The sequence below is a fragment of the Mixophyes fleayi genome, chromosome 3 (genome assembly GCF_038048845.1).
Source record: "Mixophyes fleayi isolate aMixFle1 chromosome 3, aMixFle1.hap1, whole genome shotgun sequence".
In the NCBI taxonomy this organism is placed as follows: domain Eukaryota; kingdom Metazoa; phylum Chordata; class Amphibia; order Anura; family Limnodynastidae; genus Mixophyes; species Mixophyes fleayi.
In genome coordinates, this window is record NC_134404.1 from 136,401,471 (window position 1) to 136,426,806 (window position 25,336).

Below are 25,336 nucleotides of genomic sequence, written 5' to 3' on the forward strand. Positions count from 1 at the left end.
TGACTAGTGGCAGCAGCTTCAGCATTAGGAGGAAGTGGGTCTTGATCTTTCCCTACTTTATCCTCCAAATTTTTGTACTCCATTATATGCAGCACAAGAGAGCGTACCCCTAAACCACACACACTTTGGGACTGCAGAAACAGTGAACGTAGTAATATAGATTGCAGTTCCTATTTTTTGGGACTGCAGAAACAGTGAACGTAGTAATATTGATTGCAGTTCCTATTTTTTTGAACTGCAGAAACAGTGAACGTAGTAATATAGATTGCAGTTCCTATTTTTTGGGACTGCAGAAACAGGAAACGTAGTAATATAGATTGCAGTACCTATTTTTTTGGACTACAGAAACAGTGAACGTAGTAATATAGATTGCAGTTCCTATTTTTTGGGACTGCAGAAACAGTGAACGTAGTAATATAGATTGCAGTACCTATTTTTTTGGACTGCAGAAACAGTGAACGTAGTAATATAGATTGCAGTTCCTATTTTTTGGACTGCAGAAACAGTGAACGTAGTAATATAGATTGCAGTTCCTATTTTTTGGACTGCAGAAACAGTGAACGTAGTAATATTGATTGCAGTTCCTATTTTTTGGGACTGCAAGAATATATTGCTCTATAATATTTTTTATACTTTTTAAATAATTTTATTTATTTATTTTTAATAAATTTTTTGGTATTTTTTTTTAAATTTTTTTAATTTTTTTTTAAGATTTTTGGATTATTATCAAATTACTATGGATTTAGCAGAAAAAAATACAGGACAAAAGCACCACTGGACTCAGCAGGACAGACACTGGCCAAAGCACCACTGGAATCAGCAGGACAGAGCACTGGACAAAGTACTACTGGACTCAGCAGGACAGAGCACCACTTGACTAAACTAATCAGCAGGACAGAGCACTGGACAAAGTACTACTGGTCTCAGCAGGACAAAGCACCACTTGACTACTAAACTAATCAGCAGGACAGAGCACAGGATCTCAACAACCTCCCTCTTCTGTAACCACAGGGAGAATGAAGATGGCGGCCGCGAGCGGGGCATTTATGACATCCGAGTCTCGCGAGATCCGACGCGAGACTTGGATGTCATAGCCTCGTTTTGGATTCCTTTGGCGGCTGGAAGTACCCGAACAGTGCTCGGATCCCGTCGGATCCGCACTGTTCGGGTGGGCTCGGATTACCGAAATCCGAGCCCGCTCATCTTTACTTTATATCACCATATATATTTGTCTGTGATGTGTTTATATCAGTATTACGAGCTCTTTCTAATATTAAATTTTTAGCTTGTATTTCTAAATTGATATATTTATTAAAACAACTTGTATTTACTTTTATCTGGTCCCATCGCTCCACCATTTTTTGTGTACTTGTTAGATTCTGTGGGTCCAGATCACCTATTGATTAGAGCTGCGGTCCAGATTATTTCATTGTCTCTTGGTCACTAGCGTCCTTTAGTTTGTTCTTATCCTCACAAACTTGCCTGGGAACGTGACCTTAGTGAGACTCTACTTGGCGAAGAATTTTCTGAGATTCATGAAAATGCTGCCTACAGCTCAATCTGCGTCAAAATAAAGGAGAATGTTTACAAGTTGATGTTCTTATGGTACTATGTGCCCTTGCGTCTCCATAAGATTCTCCCTGACTCCTCTGACAGCTGTTGGCGGGGTTGTTCCCAAGAGGGTACATTTGGTAGATATGTCCAAAACTGTCATTTTTCTGGGAGGTCAAACAATTGATTAAATCGATTCTTCAGATTGATGTGCCTCTAGAGCCCAATTTTTTTCTTCTACCACTGGGCCCCCTCGGCGATTCGTTATAAGAATAAGCTAGCCCAGCATTTTGTCTTGGCAGCAACCTGCCAAATCTCAGAAAACTGGAGGCAACAATAACAGAGTCTGGCAAACTCAACGTATGGAGTATATGACCAGCGTTATCCGTAATAGGTTGAGATCTTTCACCAATGTCTGGGACCCGTGGCTCTCCTTTTTCAAAGCTCGTTTTCTTTTCTTATGATTTTGCTTTAAACCTTGTCCTCCCTTTTTGCACTTCTCTTCCTCCGCTTATCTCCTTTCTCATCCTGGGGTGAAAAGATACCACATTTCTTTCTCTCTCCCCCCATTCCCCCTTCTCTGTCTCTTCTTTTCCCCTCTTTCTTCTTTTCCACCTCTTCATAAAAACTCCTGGTCATTTCTTGTACTCAACTGTAGTTGATCCCTGCATTGAGATGTCTTGTTACTACGCTGGGCATGCCTGCTGTTTAACGCTTGTGTCTGGTGTCTCCATGTTGGTTGTATTTCGTTCTATGACCTTACAAACAAAAAACTAAAAAAAAAAAAAAGGAAGGTGTTCTCTCAAAACGGTTTCCATAGATGTGGAATTTGAGCAATGTGTAGAAATATATTTACAAAGCATACAAATATTAAAATCACAGAATTTGAAGTATAAGGTAAGAAATATACTATTGATCAGTTTATATAACCTGTCACATTAATAATGTGATCTCCTTAAATTCAAGTGTAATAAATATGTTGGTCGCACTACACGTCCACTTGAAACCCATATATGTCAGAGCACCTCTATAATATCAAGAAAGGACATTCTATGCACCCACTTTCTAATCACTTCCGGGAAGTTCATATATCGTCAGAGAAGTGTGTGATAGAGTTTATAGAGACCACTAAAATAGAGCCAGATTGGACAGCACAACTAAATTGGCAAAAAAAATGAGATGGATTGGATTTATAGGGGTATATTTACTAAACTGCGGGTTTGAATAAGTGTAGATGTTACCTATAGCAATCAGATTCTAGTTGTCATTTAGTACATTGTACAAAATGACAGCTAGTATCTGATTGGTTGCTAATGCATCTTCTTTATATCAATATTCACAAGATTAAAATCTGGCAGACGCCATCTCCGCTTTTCCTGTGAAGCGGGGACAGCCGCCTGATAGTTCCGGGCGGGAGCGCCCTGCTAAGCAACAGGCACGCAGCATCCCCGGCTGTCCTCGCGCCATCGGGTGCATGCGCACTGACTCGTCCCGTTACTAGGCAATGGGGCACTTCCTCGTTTGGCGGTCAGCATGTCTGACCGCCCGTCTCCTCCTCCTATCTTAGCTGGCCTGCCTCTATTTAAACTCTGCTCTGGCACCATTAGGGTTTTTCTAAAATGGCTCATTTTACTCCTTGTAAAGGACTACCTTCAGCCTCTGAATGTCACGAGCCGCGGCGGTACACCGCATACTGGTGTGATCTAGCAGCCAGGCACGTGCTCTAGTTTCTTTGCTCTGTTATTATTCTTTGGGATTATTCTTGTGGCATAGATGTAGGAAGGTGTAGGGACATCCTCCAACTCCAGGGGGAGCTCTCATATGATTACAATGGTTCATTTATATTTTTATACATGCTTCCTGGTTTATGTTATTACCTATGCCAGTTCTAGCTAGTAATTAATTAGCAGCCTCCTGAAACTGATTGTCAGCCCTATCCTCCTCTGTCCTGATTGGCTCTTAGTACTATTTAAGGCAGTGAGGTCTGAGCCTCACTGCTGGTTATAGCTGTCACGGTTGGCTTATAGGAAATTGATCCCTACGCTCTGCTGGACATGGCTTAGCCCACCCACAGGCGCGGAGTCTAACAGGCAGGTGGTTTTCACCAGGAACCCCCGCAAGGAGGTATGGACTTAGAGGCACCAAACCTGCAGGTCGCGGTCCTGTGAGAGGGTGAACAGCAGAACGGTGTGGAGGAGCCAAGTAACACGGGTAGAGATTAATAAGGCACAAGGAGTATAGATGTCCTGTGGTACAACAAGAAAAAGCGGAGGCTGTCACAATGGTGTATCCAATGGTGATAGGTGGAGATACTGGAACAGCTGGAGTACAGCACTAGAGTTATGCTGAGCACAAGGGAAGCAGAGGTAACTGGGGAGAACAGGCAATGAGTCACCAAGGCAGTTGCGGTTCACAGCGGTAAGAGAACTAGAGCTGTCACGATAAAGTACGTCAAAGATAGTATAGTGGTACTGGAGCAGCAATAGTTCAATACAGCAGGAGACTGAAAGCAAACTGAAGTGGCAGAGGTAACTCGTAGCAACAACTGATGAGACACAGTAGTAGTAGCGGCTCTGAGTGATAGCGGTGAGAGAACTGAAGCTGTCACGATGAAGTACACTGAAGATGTTAATAGTAGTACTGGAGCAGCGATAGTTCAACTCAGCCAGAGACTGAGAGCAGACTGAAGTAGCGGAGGTAACTCGTGGTAACAGCTGATGAGTCGCAACAGTAGTAGCGGCTCTGAGCTGGAGTAGTCTGATGCTGGAACATGGCAGTTTCCAGATAAATGAAATGCGGGTAACGGGACAGGTACTACTTGCGGGACCGAAGCGTTACAATAGCGTTCTGTTTCAGTACTGCTGTCTGCTCCTGTTCTTGTTTGGTGTTGAAACCTTGGATTGATTACCTGTGTATGACCCTTTGCCTGTGAACCACTGCCTGTGACCCCGACCTTTGCTTGTACCCAGATTCTGAACCACTGCCTGTGACCCCGATCTTTTTCCTGTACCCAGACTCTGAACCACTGCCTGTGAGCCTGACCTTTTTGCCTGTACTTGACATCTTCTCTGGTGCTCTGTCCAGTCCACTGATCTCTGGCCTGCCGCTATACTGTGCGCTGCCGTGTTAGCATAAACTCATACTACTCTGAGCATAAGACCTCGGGGCATCCAAGTACCTGTGAGCACAACCAGTCTCTACGGGAAAGGCGGCTACTAAAGGTGAAGACCTCTTCTACCTGTTCAATGAGTTTATGCCGCACTGGTGGCCATAACACTGAACTTGCACAACTATTTTTTGAAGAACATCTTCCGTCTCCATGGCTGTCCGGCTGTGATCGTGGAGTCCAATTTGTGGCAAAGTTTTGGAGAGCTCTCTGTCGGAACTTCAAGCTCAAATTCTCCTCCGGCTATCACCCCCAGACGAATGGACAGATCAAACGTGTTAATCAGGATTTGGAATGCTTTTTGCGATACTTCTCTTCTGAGCATCAATCTTCATGAGGTCTCTTCATCATAAGAGCACTGCTGATCGACATAGTAGGAATCTGCCCGTCCTGAAGGTGGGAGATTGAGTATGCAACCTCAGACTCCGTGTCCCCTCAATTAAATTAACTCCACGCTTTATTGGTCCCTTTCACATTTCTCAAGTTATTAATCCTCTTACAAACTCTCCTTAACACATTCTCTCAAGATCCTTTCACATTTCATTGCTAAAACCTCTGGTCCTCAACAAATTCTTCAAGGAACCAGTCACCCCTCCCCCCATCAAGACCTCCTTTGAAGATGAATATGAAGTGGAAAGAATCTTGTAGGTTCGCTCTCTTCGTGGCAAGACCCAGTTCTTGGTACATTGGAAAGGCAACGGCCCAGAGGAAAGATCTTGGTTAGATGAAGTCGACCTCCATGCTTCCCATCTCCTTGCTGAGTTCCTGGGTAAGACCAATCCTTCTTTGGGAGAGAGGAGAGGGGGGTACTGTCAGGCGCCATTACCGCTGTTCCTCTGTGAAGCGGGGACGGCCGCCTGATAGTTCCAGTGGAGGCATCCTGCTGCTAAGCAAGAGGCACACAGCGTCCCCGGCCATCCTCGTGCCATCGGGCTCATGCGCACTGACTCGTCCCATTGGTAGGCAATGGAACGCTTCCTCGTTTGGCGGTCAGCGTGTCTGACCGCCCCTCTCCTCCTCCTATCCTAGCTGGCCTGCCTCTATTTAAATTCTGCTCTGGCACCATTAGGGTGCCAAAGTATCAGGTCTCCTGTTCTCCAGCATTAGTTGTATGTTCCTGCTTCTGTTTTGGTTCTGACCCGGCTTCCCTGACTTGTCTTCTGGATTGTGCCTATTTGCCTTTGTTGTGACCCCGGCTTGTCGACCATTCTTCTGGATTCTGCTTCTAATCCTGTTCCTGTGACCCTGGCCTGTCCGACTTCTCTGTGGATATCCCTTCGGTACTGCCTATTCCTGATTGGCTTTTGACCCGGACTGTTCTGACCACTCTCTATCACTACTCTGGTAACTGTCTAGGAGGACCGCGACCTGTGTGCCCTGTGCAGCTAAGCCTAAACCTACTTGCGGGGGTCCCTAGCGAACACCAGGGGTACTTTAGACTTTGCACCTTCTAGTTCACTGGTGCCAATACCAGTTAGTGGTTTCTGAGCATCTGAAGTCCACTGCGCTCCTTGAAGCCTGACAAAATCCTTTTTATAAAAGTATAGTATACACAATACAAGATTGGCAATGTCTGTGTAAGATGAAATCTAATAAGCACTTTTGTGCTGGGTAAACTATTAATCTGGATGATATACATTTCTATATTGATAACGTTCATACAATATGATCAGAGTAAGTTAATAATATAAGCCTATTGTGGTAAGATGATTGGGCACGGATTCTATTCGCCAATTGATCTGTATTCCCTTTACATGACTGCATCATACACATTGAGTAAAGAAAAAAAATAAAAAATCGTATGAGACACAGCACAGTCGACACCTCCATATTATTTTAATCAGATAAGATCTTTCATCCGGATTACAAATGTTCTCTTTAAGAATATTTTTGATGTTGCTTTGGAGTAATGTTTTGGTTTAAGATATACGATCGGAACAAGCAGGTAATGTAATCCCTATGAGGAGAGACGATTGGCTATCAATACTCATATGCTTTTTCTTTGCTGATATTCTTCTCTCTGCCAATTGGCTAAAAGGTCACATTATCGAACCTCCATTGTTTACGTCATCTGTGTATGCCATACTATGAATGTTTAAAGGTATTTATTTTAATCTTATTTATAAATCTTGTGTTTCAATATAATAGAGAAACTGTATTAAAGAACTATGATTATGTTATATTGAGAAAATTACAATATATGCAGGTTATTGGTTGAAGTAATTGACTATGACACTTTAAAAGCACAATTAGGAGTATTTTTAGGATATGCCTTGGAAAAAACCCCCCCAAAAAAAAAAAAACCACCCTATAAGGGCCGCAACACGTTGGCTTCTACTCGCCTATGTATTGACCATCCCCTGCCATTGGAGTGTATACCAGCAGCTCACAGGTGCTGAGAGAAGAACTTGTTTAGAGCTTTTAACATCAGCTAACTGTGGTAGGCAGCCATTACCTAACATTGGAAGATTTACTTTCATTGTTATTATACATGAGATTGTGATTTTACTTAATAAATGTGGTATTGAAAGTAATGCAGTTATATATACACCTTGTTTTTTCACAAATACCTCCATCTGAAAATCCTTTTTGGATAGATTGAGGAGAGACAACCATCGGTGAAACTATCTTAACTGTAAGACTGTTCATAATTAATTCAGGAACTGAAATAATTGATTTATTTAAGAATCTGTATCATCAATCTGATTATTGGTATACCATAATTGGATGTAGCGCTTAGAGGTGTTTATCATTTTGTGGATATAAGTTTTGTATCACTGTTTGTTCCCATATGTAAAGTGCTACGGAATTTGACGGCAATATATAAATAAATGTTGATGATGGTTCAGAAGTTCTTGGTTATTGCTTCTAAACATTTTTGTCAAAATAATGTGGAGATCTTTATTATTTTAGTAACCAAGATGTTCCTTTTTTTTATTTCAAACCTTATGTGTGTCGATCAATAGCACATGACTTGTTTTGTTTATGTTCTCATTGATTAACTTGATTAGTCTGCTCAGGATTGTCTACGAAGGACCATGGACGAGGAAGACCGGCCTTGGGGCCTTTCAAAAGCTTATGGGCAGAATTTATACAACTACAAACAGGCATGGTTCATATTTTGATTTTGTTCCCATTTGGAAGAGAAACCCATGCTCCAACAATGTTACAATCTAGCTAGAAATCCTTTAATATATGGAATAGAAAACAAGTTTCAGGGTGTTGTTACACAAGTGTATGGAGTGGCAGAGAAACCCAGGTTACTAAATAGTTACTGAAGGGGGTATGTTTATTTACTAGCACACAAACATGCTTAAAACACTTGCATGAGCATTTTTACAGCTTAAAATATCTTCATATCTTCCAGGTCAGGAATTCTGATTTTCCCATCGAACATCATGTGCCAGTAAACCCCCCCCCCAAAAAAAAACCCCAAACATTTCAATAGTTTCTGAATGCTAGGTGTCAAGGGATTCATACATGTACAAAAGATATTGTAACACCATCCAAGAGAAGCGAAAATACAAAATCATATGAATGTGCTCTGGCTGTATGCTCACTTAGCACAATAAAGGATTACCAAGTTAAGGTGTCAAGGAAACCAAAATACATGTATCTAAAATAATGATTACAGATCTACAAACAGCAACTTAATTTAACTTGGCACAAATAGGAACCACAAGCTGTGCAGAACAGTTTATTATGAAAAAGAAAAGGTAAGATATACAACATTTTTTAATAACCAGAATTAAACTGTAGCAAAAAAGTAATTGAAGGAGAAAAACAATGTGTATGATCTGTATCCAGTGGAAAGGTCGAGAACAAAAAAGCCTTAACAAAAGGCCAAAAAAACAAAAATGCATTTTCTGCATGTCAATCGGGTGTCTAACCAGTACAAAAACATCCTTTATATTTTCCCATGTGCTACGCAGCAAGGATTTCCCAGTTCACCACTTGGACCGTCAATACAGCAGAACACAACTTCTCATTAGGACCAACAAGACAAAATGTATGTCCTGGTGAAAAAGTGCCACAGAGAAATAGATATTGCATCAGCCTTAATGAATCGAACCACGCTACTTAGACTCCAACGGAAGGTCTTCAGAAACTTGACAAACTGTTGTAGAACAAGGTAAATCTTGCCTTTGTAAGATACATTGTAGCAATCATTTATTAATTATACAGGGAAAGGGCATAAAGCATAAATAAATCTGTTCATTAAAACTGTACAAGAAAACAGTGTAGGAAAACATCAACATGTTGGGTTTTTAATATGAAAGCCATCTTTGTCCAGCAAAATAAAATAGTGACTATGTACTCTGTACTCGTAATGGGATCTTGGCTCTCATCTAAGGCTTTTGAAAGAACTTCGTCCGAACTAATAATTCCAACTCACATTTCACCTTCTCAGTATTAAATATTCCTTTATCTGTATTTCACAGTAAAAACAATACAAAAGTTTTCCACTTCTCTCAAAAAGAACCCAAGGATTTGAGGACCCACAGCCTCAATGCAGAGACTTTATGTCTGTCTTGGTCTTTGCAATTAAGTCAAGTAGGAACGTAAACACAAAAACATCCCAAAGCAGGGTGCAGGCCTCATCCAACAGTCACAAATCTGCTGCCTTTGCTGACAGTCTGGGACAGTCTTTGTTCCTTCAGTATCTTGAAGCGTTCATTCAATGTGATTCCAGTCTAGTGAAAACAAGACAATGAAAATGATCTCCCTTACACAGTAAAACATCACACAACTGAAAAACATGCACCAGGGGATGCAAAGCAAACACATGCAAAAGTACAAACAAATATCCAATGTTTGCTCAAAAAGGCAATAGAGTATACAAACAGAAAACGACAGTTACCTGTTTTGCAACACTGTTTATGTCAAAGTCTAGAGGGACACCTTTGGGAACCTTTGTTTCTGAGCCCTCTTTTTTCAACAAGAAAGGAAGTTGGGGTCGAGGCAACCTTGTCCCCATACTGCTGTAGAACAAAAGCATGTAAGAGACATGTGTCAGTGTTAGAATAACAAATGCAAATCAGTGTCTGTGGCAGAAACCTGATAGTTAAGAGAGTATAAAAATAAATGAAAATCACATTTAAACTCGTTAAGAATGTTACAACATAACCACATACCTTGGTAATGTTACAGCAGTAGGGTTATTAATGGACACTGTCAGAGTACCACTGCTGTTCATAGAAGTCCTGCATCTGAAAAATAGACAGGAAAAGCTCTTGATTCACTTATCTGCAATATCAATTATTCTGCAATGAGGAAACAACACCTCCATAAACAAACCTAGTAATGTGCTTCAGAGTTTAATGACAGTTACACTACACCTCAAAGCTATAAAAGGCAACAGTTTCACTGGTATTAATTACATGATGGTTCACAATTTTGAAAAATCCTAATACAATTTAAAATAAAACAAAATAGGATTTCTGCACTTACGTAAATCCCATATCTCTTACTCCATTTGGGGACGTCTGGAACATTGTGGTATAGTGTAGGGGACCCAGGAGTGCAAGCATTTTAAACATACCATTTGGTCCTAGCGCCTCCATCCCTGTAATTCCCCTCTCCTGTTAGGCTTCGGTTAATGTTTACAGAAAACAGGACATTAACATCCTGCTGAACATAAAATACGTTACACAAAAGGAGAAACCAGAGCGTCAAGGGTGGGTGCCTGGTGTCCCCCAATGGTCACCCATGATGGGTGGGAACACTCAGAACAAAGCACCTTTTTCCAAAAACAGACAACCCTGGATGCAAACACATAGAACTAGTTAGAGAAAAAACAAAACCGGGTAGCCGCCCAACAGAGCTGCTCAGTCAAAGTGTCATGTCGTGCAGCCCACAAAGCACTCATTGACCTGGTGGAGCGAGACCGAAGATTTTCCGGAACAGGCTGCCCTGCTGCAACAAAAACCTGACAAAATACAGCTGTAATCCACACCAGACAATATTTGTCTTCCAGACAATGATCATTTTTGGTCGAACCTGGCATCCAAAACCACAGCATGGTTTGCACCACACACTCAGACAAGCCTTCAGCTCAAAGGATCATGGCTTCAACAGCCATGCAAAGTCAGAGATTCTAAACCAAGATGGACAACAAACAAAATAAAAATAGTTCTCGACTTAAAAGGTCTGGCTGAAGCGGCAGACGCCACGACTGATCTACCATGGAGAGAACGTCAGAGAACCAGGTTCTCAGAGCCCACTCTGGTGTGACCAGAATGCCTTCCCTCTTCATGACTCTCGGAAGCATGGCTTCTGAAGGGAACAGGTAAACCAGGTGGAACCTCCAGGTAATAGATATTGTGCCTACTAAGAATGCCTGAGGACATCTCACCCTGGAGCCGAAGAGCTTTACATTGTGGTTCAACCAAGACGCAATCATATCGACATCTGGTTGATCCCACCTTTCCTGCCAACTCGTGTAATACCTCCGGATGAAGAGATCATTCGCCGGGATTAAGAATCTGCCTGCTCAGAAAGTTGGCCTCTCAATTTTCCACCCCTGGAAACAGTCATGATAGACTGAACGTGATTTTTGGCCCAATAAAAGATCCTGATGTTTCGCTCATGGCTAGAGGACTCCTGGTTCCACCCTGGTTATTGAGGTATGCCACCGCCGAGGCATTGCCCAACTGCATCTTTACCACCGTGTCTTGCAGCAAACATCTCACACTGATCAAAGCATGGAACACAACTCGCAACTCCAACACACTGATTGATAGCTTGGAATCCAAAGACCCACAGGTCCCCAACCCCAAAGGCTGGCATTCATCTTCATCAGAGTCCAATCCCATATTGAGCAAGGGCAACACCTGCAAAGATTATCATTCTGTAGCCACCAAAGGAGCAACTGAAGCAGTCCCAGAGCAGAAAGACGAAACACCTAACTGGAAAGGTTCAGGTGACATCTGTTCCCCTTCGAGAGGAGTCCCAGCTGAACCTCCCTCGCATGATACTGAACAAACTGGACCGCCTCGAGTCTACACGATCTTCCCCAGAACGCTCATGCAGAAGTGTACATAAGTGTCTGACAGAACAATAGAGACCTTGCCCTCTTCTGTAATGCTTGAATTTTGCCCGGTGGCAAAAACACCTGCAAACAGCGGGTGTCGAAGATAAGACCCAATAAAATCATCAGTTGGGAGTTAATTTGGAATTCTCGAAATCTAGAATCCAACCGTGGGGCTTCAAGTCTGCGCCAAAATCAGGGTGTGGATGGCCTCTCACAGAGCAAGGCACTTTATATGACTAGCGAGGAGCCCCGTGCAAGGGAATACCTTCGGAGAACTATCATGTAACCCCGGTCTATGATTCTCTGCACCCAGACATCCCTGGTGGACTAAAAGCACTAATTATGGAAGTGGAGAAAAAAAAAGGCTCCCAACTATGGCGGTCTCTTGTTGGGAGTCCACGCTGCAAGCCACCCCCCTGGGGGTGGACAACTGACCTCTGGAGCAACTGTGACTGGCTCCTCCGGAGGTGTCCAGCGGTGGAAGCAGTGCAGGGTGGTGATGGCATCAACACGGCAACGCCAGTCCCCTGCTCCAAGCAGCACACACAGCCGCATGTGACATGTGTTGCAGAACTGACAAATGTAATCATGGCTCACGGAACTTCCAGTGTGACTTCGTTAAGTATATGAGGCAAAAGCCTCCAAATAAATAAAGAAATAAAAATAAAAAGACCAATGAAAAAAAGATCTGCTCAGCAGCACCAAAAGCAAAAAATGTCCAGCCACGCTGGGGCACTAAACTAAACAGAGGCCTAACAGAAGAGAGAGCGGGAGGAGCTGGGGTCAAATGTTAATTTCTTAAAAGTGTTCGCACACCTGGATCCCCGACACTATATCCCAATGTTCCCAGAGTGCCCCCCCAGTGGGTGTGAGAGAAACAAATAGAATATTGAGGGGTTTCCCCAATGTCATATATACGTCGTCACTTGGTACTCTATATACTTAGTAGCATACACAGATATATACGTTGCAGTGGTTTAAGAACCAGAGTACAAAGAATAAAATAAAGTTGAACTCACGGGTCAGTATTGTTCAGTACCAGCTGTTCTTCATCCATTGCAGTCTGAACCTGCAGTAGAGAAAAAAAAATAAAGTAAAAATGTGATCCTGAAGGGTTTTCCTGCTTCATTGAGGGCAAGTAGAAACCAATCTGTCTGATCTTTGTGTGCGCAAGTAACAAGTCAATACATTGAGCAGCTTTATTTATTTATTTTAATATAGATAGTGCAAAAGTCTAAGGGTCATTCTCCATACTTATGCTACAAGACCCCTCTGCTACTTTTGACACTGTTGATCACCCTCTTCTCCTACACACCATTTGTGACAGTTCTTTCCTGGTTCACTTCCTACCTAGCGAATGGCTACTTTAGAGTTTCTACGACTGGCACATACTCACCTCCACTCCCATCTGTTGAGATCCCAACAAGGCTCTGTTCTTGACTCTTTACTTTTTTCACTGTACAACTCTTATCTTGGGAAACTAATTTGCTCTTTCAGCCTCCAGCACCGCCTCTTTGCTGATGACACCCAAATCTATCTCTCTTTCACTGATCTGTATTATCTTGTGTAAGCAACTGTTTTTTGGCTATGTCCACATTGATGTCCCAACGCTACCCAAAAATCAACATGTCCAAAACAGAGCTTATCTTCCCTCCTGCAAGACACAACCTTCCCTTAAATCTCCCTGGCTGTCAAGAACATCACTGTACCCTCAGTCTCCAAAGCCTGCTGCCCTAGTGTCATACTTGCCTCTGCCCAGTGTTCTCCCCAGCACCTACTTACTGGGTGCTCCACCCGGCGGTTTTTACCTGCCGCCCGGTTCTTGGAGCCCAGCAGAGTCTTGTTAGAATATAATAAACCATTGTTTTTCCTACTAGAGAAAAGCACTATGTGAGCACTACAACCAGCAGTGTGTGTTAGACCACTGACCAACAGTCCTGGCAGGTGTGGGCAATACCCTTTAACATTTTAAAATATTAAAACTGCCTACATTGCTCCTGGACTTCCCTACCACACCCAATCAGGCTTTTCCACAGCATTTCAATCTTAAGACATTCTCTGAAAACTCATCTCTTTATTTAGAGCTTACTTTATCCCAGATGATACTATTCCCACTAATGCACTCTCACAACTGTTCCAATATCCACTCCGAGCCACACTGACTCCTCTTGTTTCAGCTGTGCCCTCTTCCACTTAGAATTAAAGCTCTCTAATGAGCAGGGTCCTGCATAGCCTTTGTTTTCATGTCTGCATTTATTTTGTATACCTTGTATGTCACTTTTATTATGTCCTGTTTTTCCTATTTTGTGGCGCTGCGGAGCTTTACAAATTTACAATGATGATAATAAAATAATAACAATAATAGTAGCTCAATGTTCTTTGTTTGTTAACACCTGTGCACTTTTTGCTTCTTTCAGTGGTGAAGTTCTCACTGCTGGGTTCTGAAATGTTAGCACACATGAAGATTTTAGAATACAGCATGTTCTATTCTTCACATATTAGCATGCATCTTTTTCATTCCCTTCCAAACTAAAATTGAGGGAGAGATGACAAATGATAAATTGTTAAAATATTACTAAGTTGCTTATTCCAATGTTGTCAGATGTCCTGGATAGGAGCAATTGCTCCTCAGTGGAGATACTGCAATGAAAATATGGTCTCTGTATGGCAAGTCCCTTTGAATACCTACAAATTAGGCATTATAGGCCCGATTCATCAAAGCAAGTATCTGCTGATTTTGAGCGTACCGTACACAAAATCACTTTTCACATGCCCAGACCATACATCAGTAAACACAGCCATCTACGCTCTGTTTTCGAGTGCAAAATGACACTACAAACTACAATTTTGGGGAGTGAACGGTGCACAGATGGGGTATTTGGCCGTAGTCATTTACAGTAAGGGCGTGCTAAACTCAAGGCAATGCAGCCACGTCTGAATCAACCTGTGGACATCACAGTTACTTGTTTGTCTGGCAATCTACTGCTCCAGGTACAGGGCTAGTCCTGAGTACTAGTGATGACAGTCTCATAAGCATGCTATAAATTATTTTATGCTCAGTTCATAGATTTCATGGGGGAGGTTACTGATTTATCATTAATGCCTATATTATTAACAGGTGACATTAAATCAATATTTGTCTTGGGTTTTCTTTTATGCAAATTTATAATTCACATAGTGCAGAATTCCTATCTTGTGCAGTAGAGCAAACCTACACCTAAATTCATAAGCGCACGTATCTTCAGATATGTTCCCTGGGGAATTTTTGGATTGCAGACATATATAAACTCCTTTTAAAATGTACCATTTTATCCAATTCATTATACAGGATGACATTCATTTTTAATGTCATCCTTTACACCTACTTGTCTTAATCATTATTATTTTGTGCCGATCTATTGTGCTATTGTAGATTGGAACAAAATAAAGATGCTGGTTAAGACATGTAGGTGTAAAAGATGGCGTTAATAACTGAATTGGATAAAATAGTACATTTTAAGAGGAGTTTATAAATGCTCAGTGGATTGAAACTAGGTTTCTACTAAAGACTAACATCACATGAAGCTAATGAATGAGACCATTTGTGCAAACATGTGAATATTTGAATGACCATATAAAAATGTGTCCGTTTTACTATGAAGCCTTCCCTCCTGACGGAGTCAGTTCGACGAAACGCGTAGAGGGATTGGCTCAGTGTCAGCAACTGCATGCTTGTTGTTACAAGCTGGATGTGTGTGGAAACAACTGAACGGAGATTTTCCGGAGGAGATTCAGCTGACTGCTGTGATATGAGCACATATATTGTACTTCTGGTAAGTGTTTAATCTGCATTACTTTTAATAAAACAGTTTTAAAAATGATAACATACCATAGGTTTGATTTTCTAAAAATGTTTAGGTTTGTAAAACAAACTGAATTACAGATACATCTTCTCATTGGTTATGAAAATATTTCTGTTTAAATTTATTATCTGGCCCAAACAGAAAAAAACCAAACATTTCTCCTACTATACAGTTTTAAAGTGGTATTTGGCATCCTCTATGTATTAATGAAATCCTCTAGAACACAAAAAACGACAACACGCAGGTGGAAAAATGTAATATTCAACTTATTTGCATTAGAAAAACAAACCATACACTTTCAGATACGCATGTGTAAGTTACAAACCTTCCTTGCATATACAGCAATTAGTATTTCATTACCATACAGTGACATGAGAAAATATACAATGTAAAAAAAATACAAACGTTAACTTATAAGAAAAGCAACAACTGCAGTAATACTTGCAGACATGTAAAAAGCTCATGAAAACCGAATGTATTTGAGACAAAACAGCAATGGATAAAAAATTTTGACCCGACCAGAGGTACCCAGCATGGTCACAACTAGTATGCAGCAGATCCGTTTACTAGGGACCAGTGACATCACTCCATGACTAATTGTTCATTAGGCCTAACTTCCCTGCATTAAGTCCTGGTTCCAAGTAAATCGATAGGCTGCATTCTAAAAGAATGTTAGCTCAGTCACAAATTGATTGGCCATCATTGTGTTGTCGAAAACAGAGCTAAGTAGGTCATGCTAAATGACTGAACAACAGTGTGTGGGGGAAGCATTAGCCTATTAATGTATCTTACATTTGTGATTCTTACATGATGTTCATTGTTAATCAACTTGAATAATTGGAATAGTGTCCCTTAGTGTTCGAGACCATTACCTTTAAGCCTCTCCGATGGAAATATGTTGCTTGTCTGATGTCTTTCTGCTGCTGCATCTTCAGGTCTCTTCTAAAATGATGGCTCTGAGAATAATTCCTGTAACAAAATGCAAAATAAATTAAAAACAGCACTGTGCCTCTGTAAATATGGGGCATATTCCCACTAATCAGAGTAAAACAAATGACACAAATGCAGAATTAAAAGACCAGTAACCAGGAAAAATGGTTATGAAATAAAGACCTAAGTACATGAGGAATATTGCTGTGTAGGTGTGGTTCATGAATTAAATAAAAAATAAGCAATATACCAAACTTAGAATCATGTAATAAATGCACAGCTAGTCTATTCACCAAACAATTAGTTGGTCATTGCCACAGAGGGACCTGTGACACAGGGGGCTGGATTGTTGGTCATGAGTTTGCCAAAGTTACCAATGACAAAGACTGCTCAACCTGCTAATATATAAAGGACCACTCAAATATAATAGATATGTAGTAAATAAATAATAGCTCACTTAATTTGGTTTAGCAATTCACACATATTTAAAACAATCTGTGTATGAAGAGAAGGGGCACTTCATTGTGCAAGACCATTATTTTATGCATACTCTAACTAAAACACAAATATATACCAAGTGAAAAGCACACACAAAGCATTGCTCTAGTTGCAGATATATAAAAAAACAATAACTAGCCATTACAATATATAAATATGGATATGAATAAATCAATTCAACTCCTCAGTCCATGCATAAAGAAAATGTGTTCATGAAATAAATGAAAATTATAAAATCACTGACGGTATTACAAAAAGTCTGTAAAAACAGCACTCTGATATAAGCCAAATGAGAGGTTGCCCATCGTATTAAAGTACCACTAAGTCAGTGGTTAAAACAGTGTATTCCACAGTTCTCATAGGATATCGATTTAGCCAACTTTCTCACAGCTGTTATGGTGATGCTGGCATGAGGATAGGAGGGAAAGACATCCACTAAGTAAGAACAACATGGACAAAAGCACATACTCTCTATTATCCGTTTATCATATCACGCAAATAAAAAAACAGGCAAACAACCATGAATCACACGACTGTCAATCTAGGGTGCAACCAGGCAGGGTCATCAAGAACAGTTCACTGTGAACTTTCCTATGATCATGCAAAACGCATTATTACACCTAACAATACACTTTTCATAATTAAGTGTTGCAAAAATGTAGGCAGCTGTCTAATCACTGGAAAATAGATTTTCCTTTACCATGTTCTCAACAATTAACCGAGTGTGTGGGGCATATGCCAAAATAAGTCCACAGCGACAAGTGCTTGTTTACAATGGTGATGTGTTCTGGTGACCATCATGTTGCTGGTCAAATATGCAACATGATGTAGCACGTGCCCTTATGTTTCAAACTCCCATAGAATGTAAGCTTGCGAGCAGGACCCTCTTACCTCTCTGTCTGTATGTATTACCCAGTATTGTTTTATTAATGTTTGTTCCCAATTGTAAAGCGCTACGGAATTTGCTGGTGCTATATAAATAAATATTGATGATGATGATGATGATGATGATGTTGTGGGGTGCACTTCGGTTCACTCATCCACTTAGAGGACAAGGAAAGTGCCAATAAACATGAAATCATTCTGAGCAATCACCTTTATCCTATGGTGAAGCATTTCTATGCCAGATAGGAGCAGAATGGTCCCACATCCAGCTGCCAAGAGTGGCCAATGAATGGTTTTATAAGTACATAGATTACATACCATATCTTTCTCAGTCTTTTCTTAATTTTGTCATTTAAATCTATTATGAATGGCACTGCATCCTTGTGTATGTACACTTTCTGCTTCCAGTAGTAAATCCTTTCTATTCTAAAGTGGTTTCATTGTACGCCTAGTTGTAAAAGTGAACGAGTGGTTGAAGTGGAAATGCAAAAGTGGTGGTATGGAAAATGTAAATGAATGGAATTTTATAGTTTTACAATGAAAGCGGTAGGAAAAGTGGCAGTATGGTCCACTTCAACCACTGATATGAACCAGAGTATATCCTTTACTAATCAGAGTCTGTGATATCTCCAACTTACCCATTGACATAATTTCTCTGAATTGAAGATAAAGGCTTCTTGAGAAAATTCCGGGATCTAGAAAAGTTTACTCTCCTCCCGAAAGGCTGGCGTTGACCAGGTTGATTCTACAAAAGCAAGAGATAGATATTAATTGTACTGTTTGTATAGACTTAATTTTACTGAACAGAAGCAAAACTGGGGCCCGATTCATTAAGGATCTTAACTGCAGAAACTTCTTATTTCAGTCTCCTGAACAAAACCATGTTACAATGCAAGGGGTGCAAATTAGCATTCTGTTTTGCACATAAGTTAAATACTGACTGTTTTTTTATGTAGCACAGACATACTTGACAGCTTATTTGTACACTGAAATTGAAAGTTGATATTTGTGTGCTACATGAAAAAACAGTCAGTATTTAACTTATGTGCAAAACAGAAAACTAATTTGCACCCTTTGCATTGTAACATGGTTTTGTCCAGGAGACTGAAATAAGAAGTTTCTGCAGTTAAGATCCTTAATGAATCAGGCTCCTGGTTCTTATGGAACAAGGAAGCCAAGGTGTATAAAGTATCAAAAGCTAAACAAAAATTACTGAATATAGTATTTTAAAAATTAACTAAGATTATTATATATGTGGCATCCATTAGATTACTACAACAGCCTTAGCTGGATCAGTATTTAATATTCTCCCATGCTTAAATGCCAGACTCTCTGGTCATAACAATTATATAACAAAGAGTGCGTTTATAGTAATCCGCATTCCAATCAAAGCATATTACAAGAACATATTATGTAGGTACGGATTACCAACTCTTTCAGAGGTTAGATTTTATAATATATAGTATTCAGCAACATCACACTTATAAAATGATGCAAAGAAAGACGGTTTATCTTGACTCATCATCATGCTTAATATATCTTGGCCATTTCAAATGAAGGGATATCGATATGACAGAACAAACAGAAATTGGCCATATATGCTGAAAAAACTCCTACAAACATTAACCTGTAATAAATACTGTAACTTTATCCTCAAAAAACAGAAAATGTTAAGAAATAAAAACAGATAATAAATAAGCAGCTTATTATCTAAAGATGGACTGTGGGAAATCTGCTTATAATAAGAATTTAATATCTCACCCTCATATTAAGTGGAGAATGCTTGAAGGGGCTCACACCATACCAAGGTGGCATTCTACGCATTGGTGGGAATGCTTTGGCACCATATGGTGGTTTTTTCATTTGACGTCCTCTCATGTTGAAGGCATCTATAAGAAAAAAAAAAAGGTATTCCTTTCTGCTCTGAAATCCTTAAACATGCTCACAAGATGAAGGCATAAAAAGTGGAGGATTACCGAAATGTGAAAAATATGTTTCTTGTTTCCACCTTAGAATAGAATGAGGCTTTGTGGGCCCCCTTTCTGCATCCTTTTCAGTTAGAACAATGAATCACCGCTTATTATGCACCCACATACATACACTATATGGACAAAAGTATTTGGACGCTTGACCATTACACCAACAGGGACTGTAATGACATTGTATTCAAATACATATACTTTAATATGGAGTTGGTGCGCTTTTTGCAGCGATAACAGCTTCCACTCTTCTTGGAAGGCTTTCCACAAGATGTTGGAGTGTTTCTGTGGGAATTCGTGCCCATATATTCTGTAGAGCATTTATGAGGTCAGGCACTGATGTTGGAAGAGAAGGCCTGGCTTGTAATCACCGTTCCAGTTCATCCCAAATGTGTTTGATGGGGTTGAGGTCAGGGCTCTGTGGGGGCCAGTCAAGTTCATCCACATCAAACCATGTCTTTGTAGTCCTTGCTTTGTGCACTGGGGCATAGTTATGTTGGAATAGAAAAGGGCCTTCCCCAAACTGTTGCCACAATGCTGGAAGCATAGCATTGTCCAAAATGATTGGTATGCTGAAACATTAAGATTGCCCTTCACTGGAGATAAGAGGCCTAACCCAAACTCTGAAAAACAGCCCTATACCATTATCCCTTCTCCACCAAACTTCACAGTTGGCATAATGCAGTCAGGCAGGTAATGTTCTTCTGACATCTACCAAACCAAGACTCACCCATCTGACTGCCAAACAGAGAAGCGCAATTCGTCACTCCACAGAACAAGTTCCCACTGCTCCACGCTTCAGTGTCTGTGTGCTTTACACCACTCCATCCGACACTTGGCATTGGTCTTGGTGATGTGAGGCTTGCATGCAGCTGCTCGCACATAGAAACCAATTCCATTAAGCTCCCGCCGCACAGTTTTTGCGCTTACATTATTGGCAGTGGATGTTTTGAACTCTTAAGCTATGGAATCAGCAGAGCGCTGGAGACTTTTACGCATCATGCGCCTTAGCAGTCGTTGCCCAGCGTTGTGATTTTACATGGTCTTCTGCTTCGTGACTGAGTTGATGTTGTTCCTAAATGCTTCCTCTTTCTAATATCACTTAAAGTAGACTGTGGTATATCCAGCAGGGTTGAAACTGAATGAATCGTCTTATTGCAAAGGTGGCATCCTATCACAGTACCACACTTGAAGTCACTGAGCTCTTCAGAACGACCCATTTTGTATCATAAATGTTTGCACATGGAGCCTGCATGGCTAGGTGCTTGATTTTATACACCTCTGGCAATGGGTCTGATTGAAACACCTCAATTCAATAATTAACAGGTGTGGCCAAATACTTTTGTCCATACAGTGTAGCTGACGTATATACTGGATAGGAACCCACCTATCAGAGATGTTTTCTGGAATGTCAGACATTAAATGTTACTTCTCAAATAATGACACAGTTTTGCACTTTTGGTCATCAGGATTTTAATATGTGCGAATAGTTTAGGAGACTATAAAACCGTTTTAAAATTAGAATGATGCTACTTCTTTACTTACAGTTCTAAGCCTGGAGGGAATGGTGGGAAGAACAAATACCCAGTTTTTGACCATGCTAGATATATAAGGAGCCACTGGCTTGATGTTAGACAATATTATCTAACATGCTTCTATGAGAAAGGGTGCTGTGAGGCCACAATACATACAGATGCTGTGTTCCGCTCCTGTAGCACCACAGCAAAATATCCCCAGTAATGCTGGATCAGGATAGCAGAATAGAATCTCAATGCTTCAATCAAGTATGAGTAATTACAAGTGTAATGTATTACAATAGTCATATTTAGTTTGTTTGTTCTGGGTAAGCACAACTCAAAGATTCGTTATGTTTTCGTTTTTATACGCATGATTAGTGCACATGACACTATGCAATAAAAATGCCAAATCAAAACCTGATGGCAGTTATTCAGATATATACTCCGAAAGGGTTATTTCTGCATCATAAAAGCAAATAGAATTACCAGTGTCATTTTATTCAAATGGATCACTTTTTTCTTTATAACAAAGGTATGAATAAATATAGAAAACGGTGTCCTGACAAGCCTAGCAATATTGCTAATTTGGGTTTCTCAAAGAATCAAACAAGCGTTTGATGAATAATGCCAACATTGCCCAATTATAGAAAAACTTAAAGATATTGTGTAGTATAAGCAGATATCTAACTAGATATACCTATATGGCTTCCCAGTTGTCTAGAATCTGATTTGCCCCTAAATTGCTGGAAAGCACCTGTCCGTGCCTTCCCATTGAAGAGTTCGTTCATTTGTAGTTTTTTATTCAACATGATGATCTCATCTGCAGTAAAAAAAAAAAAAAAATAGCATTAATGTTACTTTATATAGCACACTGGTGAGCAATGTAGCTTGTAATTACCACCAGAATATATTCTAAATGGAATGAAGTATGCAAATGAAAACAAAACAATTTGCTGTAGACCTTGTGAAACAAAAAGAATATACCGTAACAGAACAAATAGGAAATGAACATTTCTTGTGTTGGCTGAGTGGACCTATCAACTACAAAACCTCAAATAGAAGGGAGGCATCATGAATATTAGCAGGACCGTAACTAGGGCTGTGCGATAGGGGCGACCGCCCAGGGCACAAAGCTGAAGGGGGGAGCAATTTAGAAATGTTTTAGGTTCATTTGGTTAAAATTGAGGGCTGGGGGGGGGGGGGGCAGCATTTGTCCTTCTCACCCCAGGCGCTAGAATTCTAAGTTACGGCTCTCATATTAGTCTTGCAGCACATGTGATGTCACTGACTCCAGGAAAATGTATTGGCTGCGTACATAAATACGTACATAAACAGCAGTAAAGATTGCAGGGTGTCAGGCAATTACTTTAAAGGGTCACCAAACAGACTTTCAATGAATGGCAATTATGGACAATTTTTCTCACTAAATGCCATTTTTATTGCATTATTGTTGTAGAATATTAATGTGAGACAGGTATTTGTGGTATAAGAAGAAAGACTGAATGGATAACCTGTGACCTATTAGACAGGTCCCTATGTAGAACTACATTCCACACATGTACCAGCAAACAGCTCACTGATATGAGGGGCAGTCCCTGTGTATCCCGGGTGTGACACACAAAAACTGAATATTCTGATTTGGGGCAACAAAGTCTGTAATACACAGCTTCCTCACCCAGAGACATGTCGATCTTGTCCTTCTGCTCAGTGTCCACCTCCATTCCGACATTAGACAGCTCCATGACGGTCACTGCCGGCGCCACAACAAATCCTGTCGCACGATCTAAAGCTCCGTGTACAGGACAGCGGTCAGAAGTAAAGAAAAAATCTCCAGTGTTCCGTCACTAGGCCAAAACCTGAAACTACATCACAAAGCGCCTTGCGTGACGCCGCAGAGTACGCAGCCGCCATCTTTGGGGAGGGAACAAAAGGCGTTGACGTTTCCCGGAGCTTCTCTGCATGTGGCTACTATGTACTAGTGCCTGACCTGTAACTGGGTCATGCATGATACAAGTCAGTCTGATTATGTGCCTTCCTTTTGATATTTCATTCTGTGTTCTATTTCATTTATATTTAAGATTGTATTTATATTATTGTGACCGTTTACTTATTAGGATAGATCTCAGTGATGCTAGATCTTCGCCACCAATATATAACATAGACACGGTGCTAAAAAAAAAAAAATCACACGTAATTTATATATATTTCAGCACCTCTTTACTGTTCGTTCACAGATTATGGGATCTATTTAATAAATGGTAAAGGCCAAAAGGAAACAGTTAAAATGCTCTTTCACCACATTTTCTTAATTAGCAAAGGGTTAACGTTTGAAAAAGCAGAGATTTTTTCCGTCATTAACCTGTTTACCAGCACTTATCATTGCCCCCATAGACCTCCTCATGTCTGTACCTAATTCATACTTACAAGAGATGAGAGTGCTGTTTTAGAGGCTAACTTCGTATTCCACATGCGGTAGTGTGTCTGCTCCTGCAGACGTGGAGGATACCTACAGCTAAGTATCTGGAACTGTTAAGCTAGGATAGGGAATCTTGAAATTCTTATTTCTATTTAATATAGCATCATGCTGCTATGAAAGCTGTATTTACCAACTAAGTTCGGTGATTTAAACTAGAGATGAGCGCACTCGGATTTCGTGAATCCGAGCCCACCCGAACGTTTCCGATCCGAGACAGATCCGGGTATTGGTGCCAAATGAAAACCTGAAACCGAGGCTCGGAGTCATAATCCCGCTGTCGGATATCACGATACTCGGATCCTATAAATTCCCCGCTAGTCGCCGCCATCTTCACTCGGGCATTGATCAGGGTAGAGGGAGGGTGTGTTAGGTGGTCCTCTGTCCTGGTAGATCTCGTGCTGTGCTGTTTAGTTCTGTGCTGTGCTGTGTTCTGCAGTATCAGTCCAGTGGTGCTGTGTGCTGTGCTTTGTCAATTTTGAGTTCAGTGGTGCTGCTGGGTCCTGTGCTGTGTCCTGTTCAGTCCAGTGGTGCTGTGTCCTGTGCTCTGTCCTTCTAAGGGCATAGTTATTTCCCCATTATTCCCCATTTTCAAAAACATTAAAAAAAAGTTATACAAAAAAATAATAAAAAAAAAAATTAATTACAACAAAATTTACAAAACCAATCCTGCAGTATAAGTCCATTGGTACTGCAATATTACCAAGTTCACACATTCAGCAGTAAAAGTCCAGTGGTACTGCAATATTACAAAGTTCACACATTCTGCAGTATCAGTCCAGTGGTGCTGTGTCCTGTGCTCTGTCCTTCTGAGTTCAGTGGTGCTGCTGGGTCCTGTGCTGTGTCCTGTTCAGTCCAGTGGTGCTGTGTCCTGTGCTCTGTCCTTCTAAGGGCATAGTTATTTCCCCATTATTCCCCATTTTCAAAAAAATTAAAAAAAAGTTATACAAAAAAATAATTAAAAAAAAAATTAATTACAACAAAATTTGCAAAACCAATCCTGCAGTATAAGTCCATTGGTACTGCAATATTAGCAAATTCACGCATTCAGCAGTAAAAGTCCAGTGGTACTGCAATATTACAAAGTTCACACATTCTGAAGTATCAGTCCAGTGGTGCTGTGTCCTGTGCTCTGTCCTGAGTTCAGTGGTGCTGCTGGGTCCTGTGCTGTGTCCTGTTCAGTCCAGTGGTGCTGTGTCCTGTGCTCTGTCCTTTTAAGGGCATAGTTATTTCCCCATTATTCCCCATTTTCAAAAAAATTTAAAAAAAGTTATAAAAAAAAAATACAAAAAAATAATTAAAAAAAAAATTAATTACAACAAAATTTGCAAAACCAATCCTGCAGTATAAGTCCATTGGTACTGCAATATTACCAAGTTCACACATTCAGCAGTAAAAGTCCAGTGGTACTGCAATATTACAAAGTTCACACATTCTGCAGTATCAGTCCAGTGGTGCTGTG

General features: G+C 40.5%; 1 protein-coding gene across 2 annotated transcripts; it reads right to left on the reverse strand.

Annotated features, from left to right (window-relative positions):
• Positions 1 to 8,401: 8,401 nt before the first annotated feature.
• On the reverse strand, positions 8,402 to 23,336 carry FYTTD1 (forty-two-three domain containing 1). 2 transcript variants are annotated; one of them, XM_075202401.1, is made up of 9 exons: positions 23,077 to 23,336; positions 22,099 to 22,221; positions 19,667 to 19,794; positions 18,544 to 18,650; positions 16,465 to 16,561; positions 12,770 to 12,819; positions 9,853 to 9,927; positions 9,579 to 9,696; positions 8,402 to 9,411 (listed from the first exon to the last, which is right to left on the reverse strand). In XM_075202401.1, exons 1-9 carry the CDS (start codon positions 23,141 to 23,143, stop codon positions 9,316 to 9,318), a joined length of 861 nt encoding a protein of 286 aa, XP_075058502.1. In that variant the 5' UTR covers positions 23,144 to 23,336; the 3' UTR covers positions 8,402 to 9,315. The 2 variants fall into 2 exon arrangements, with proteins under 2 accessions (XP_075058502.1, XP_075058501.1); XM_075202400.1 differs by having other exon boundaries at positions 9,579 to 9,699; positions 23,077 to 23,335.
• Positions 23,337 to 25,336: the final 2,000 nt, after the last annotated feature.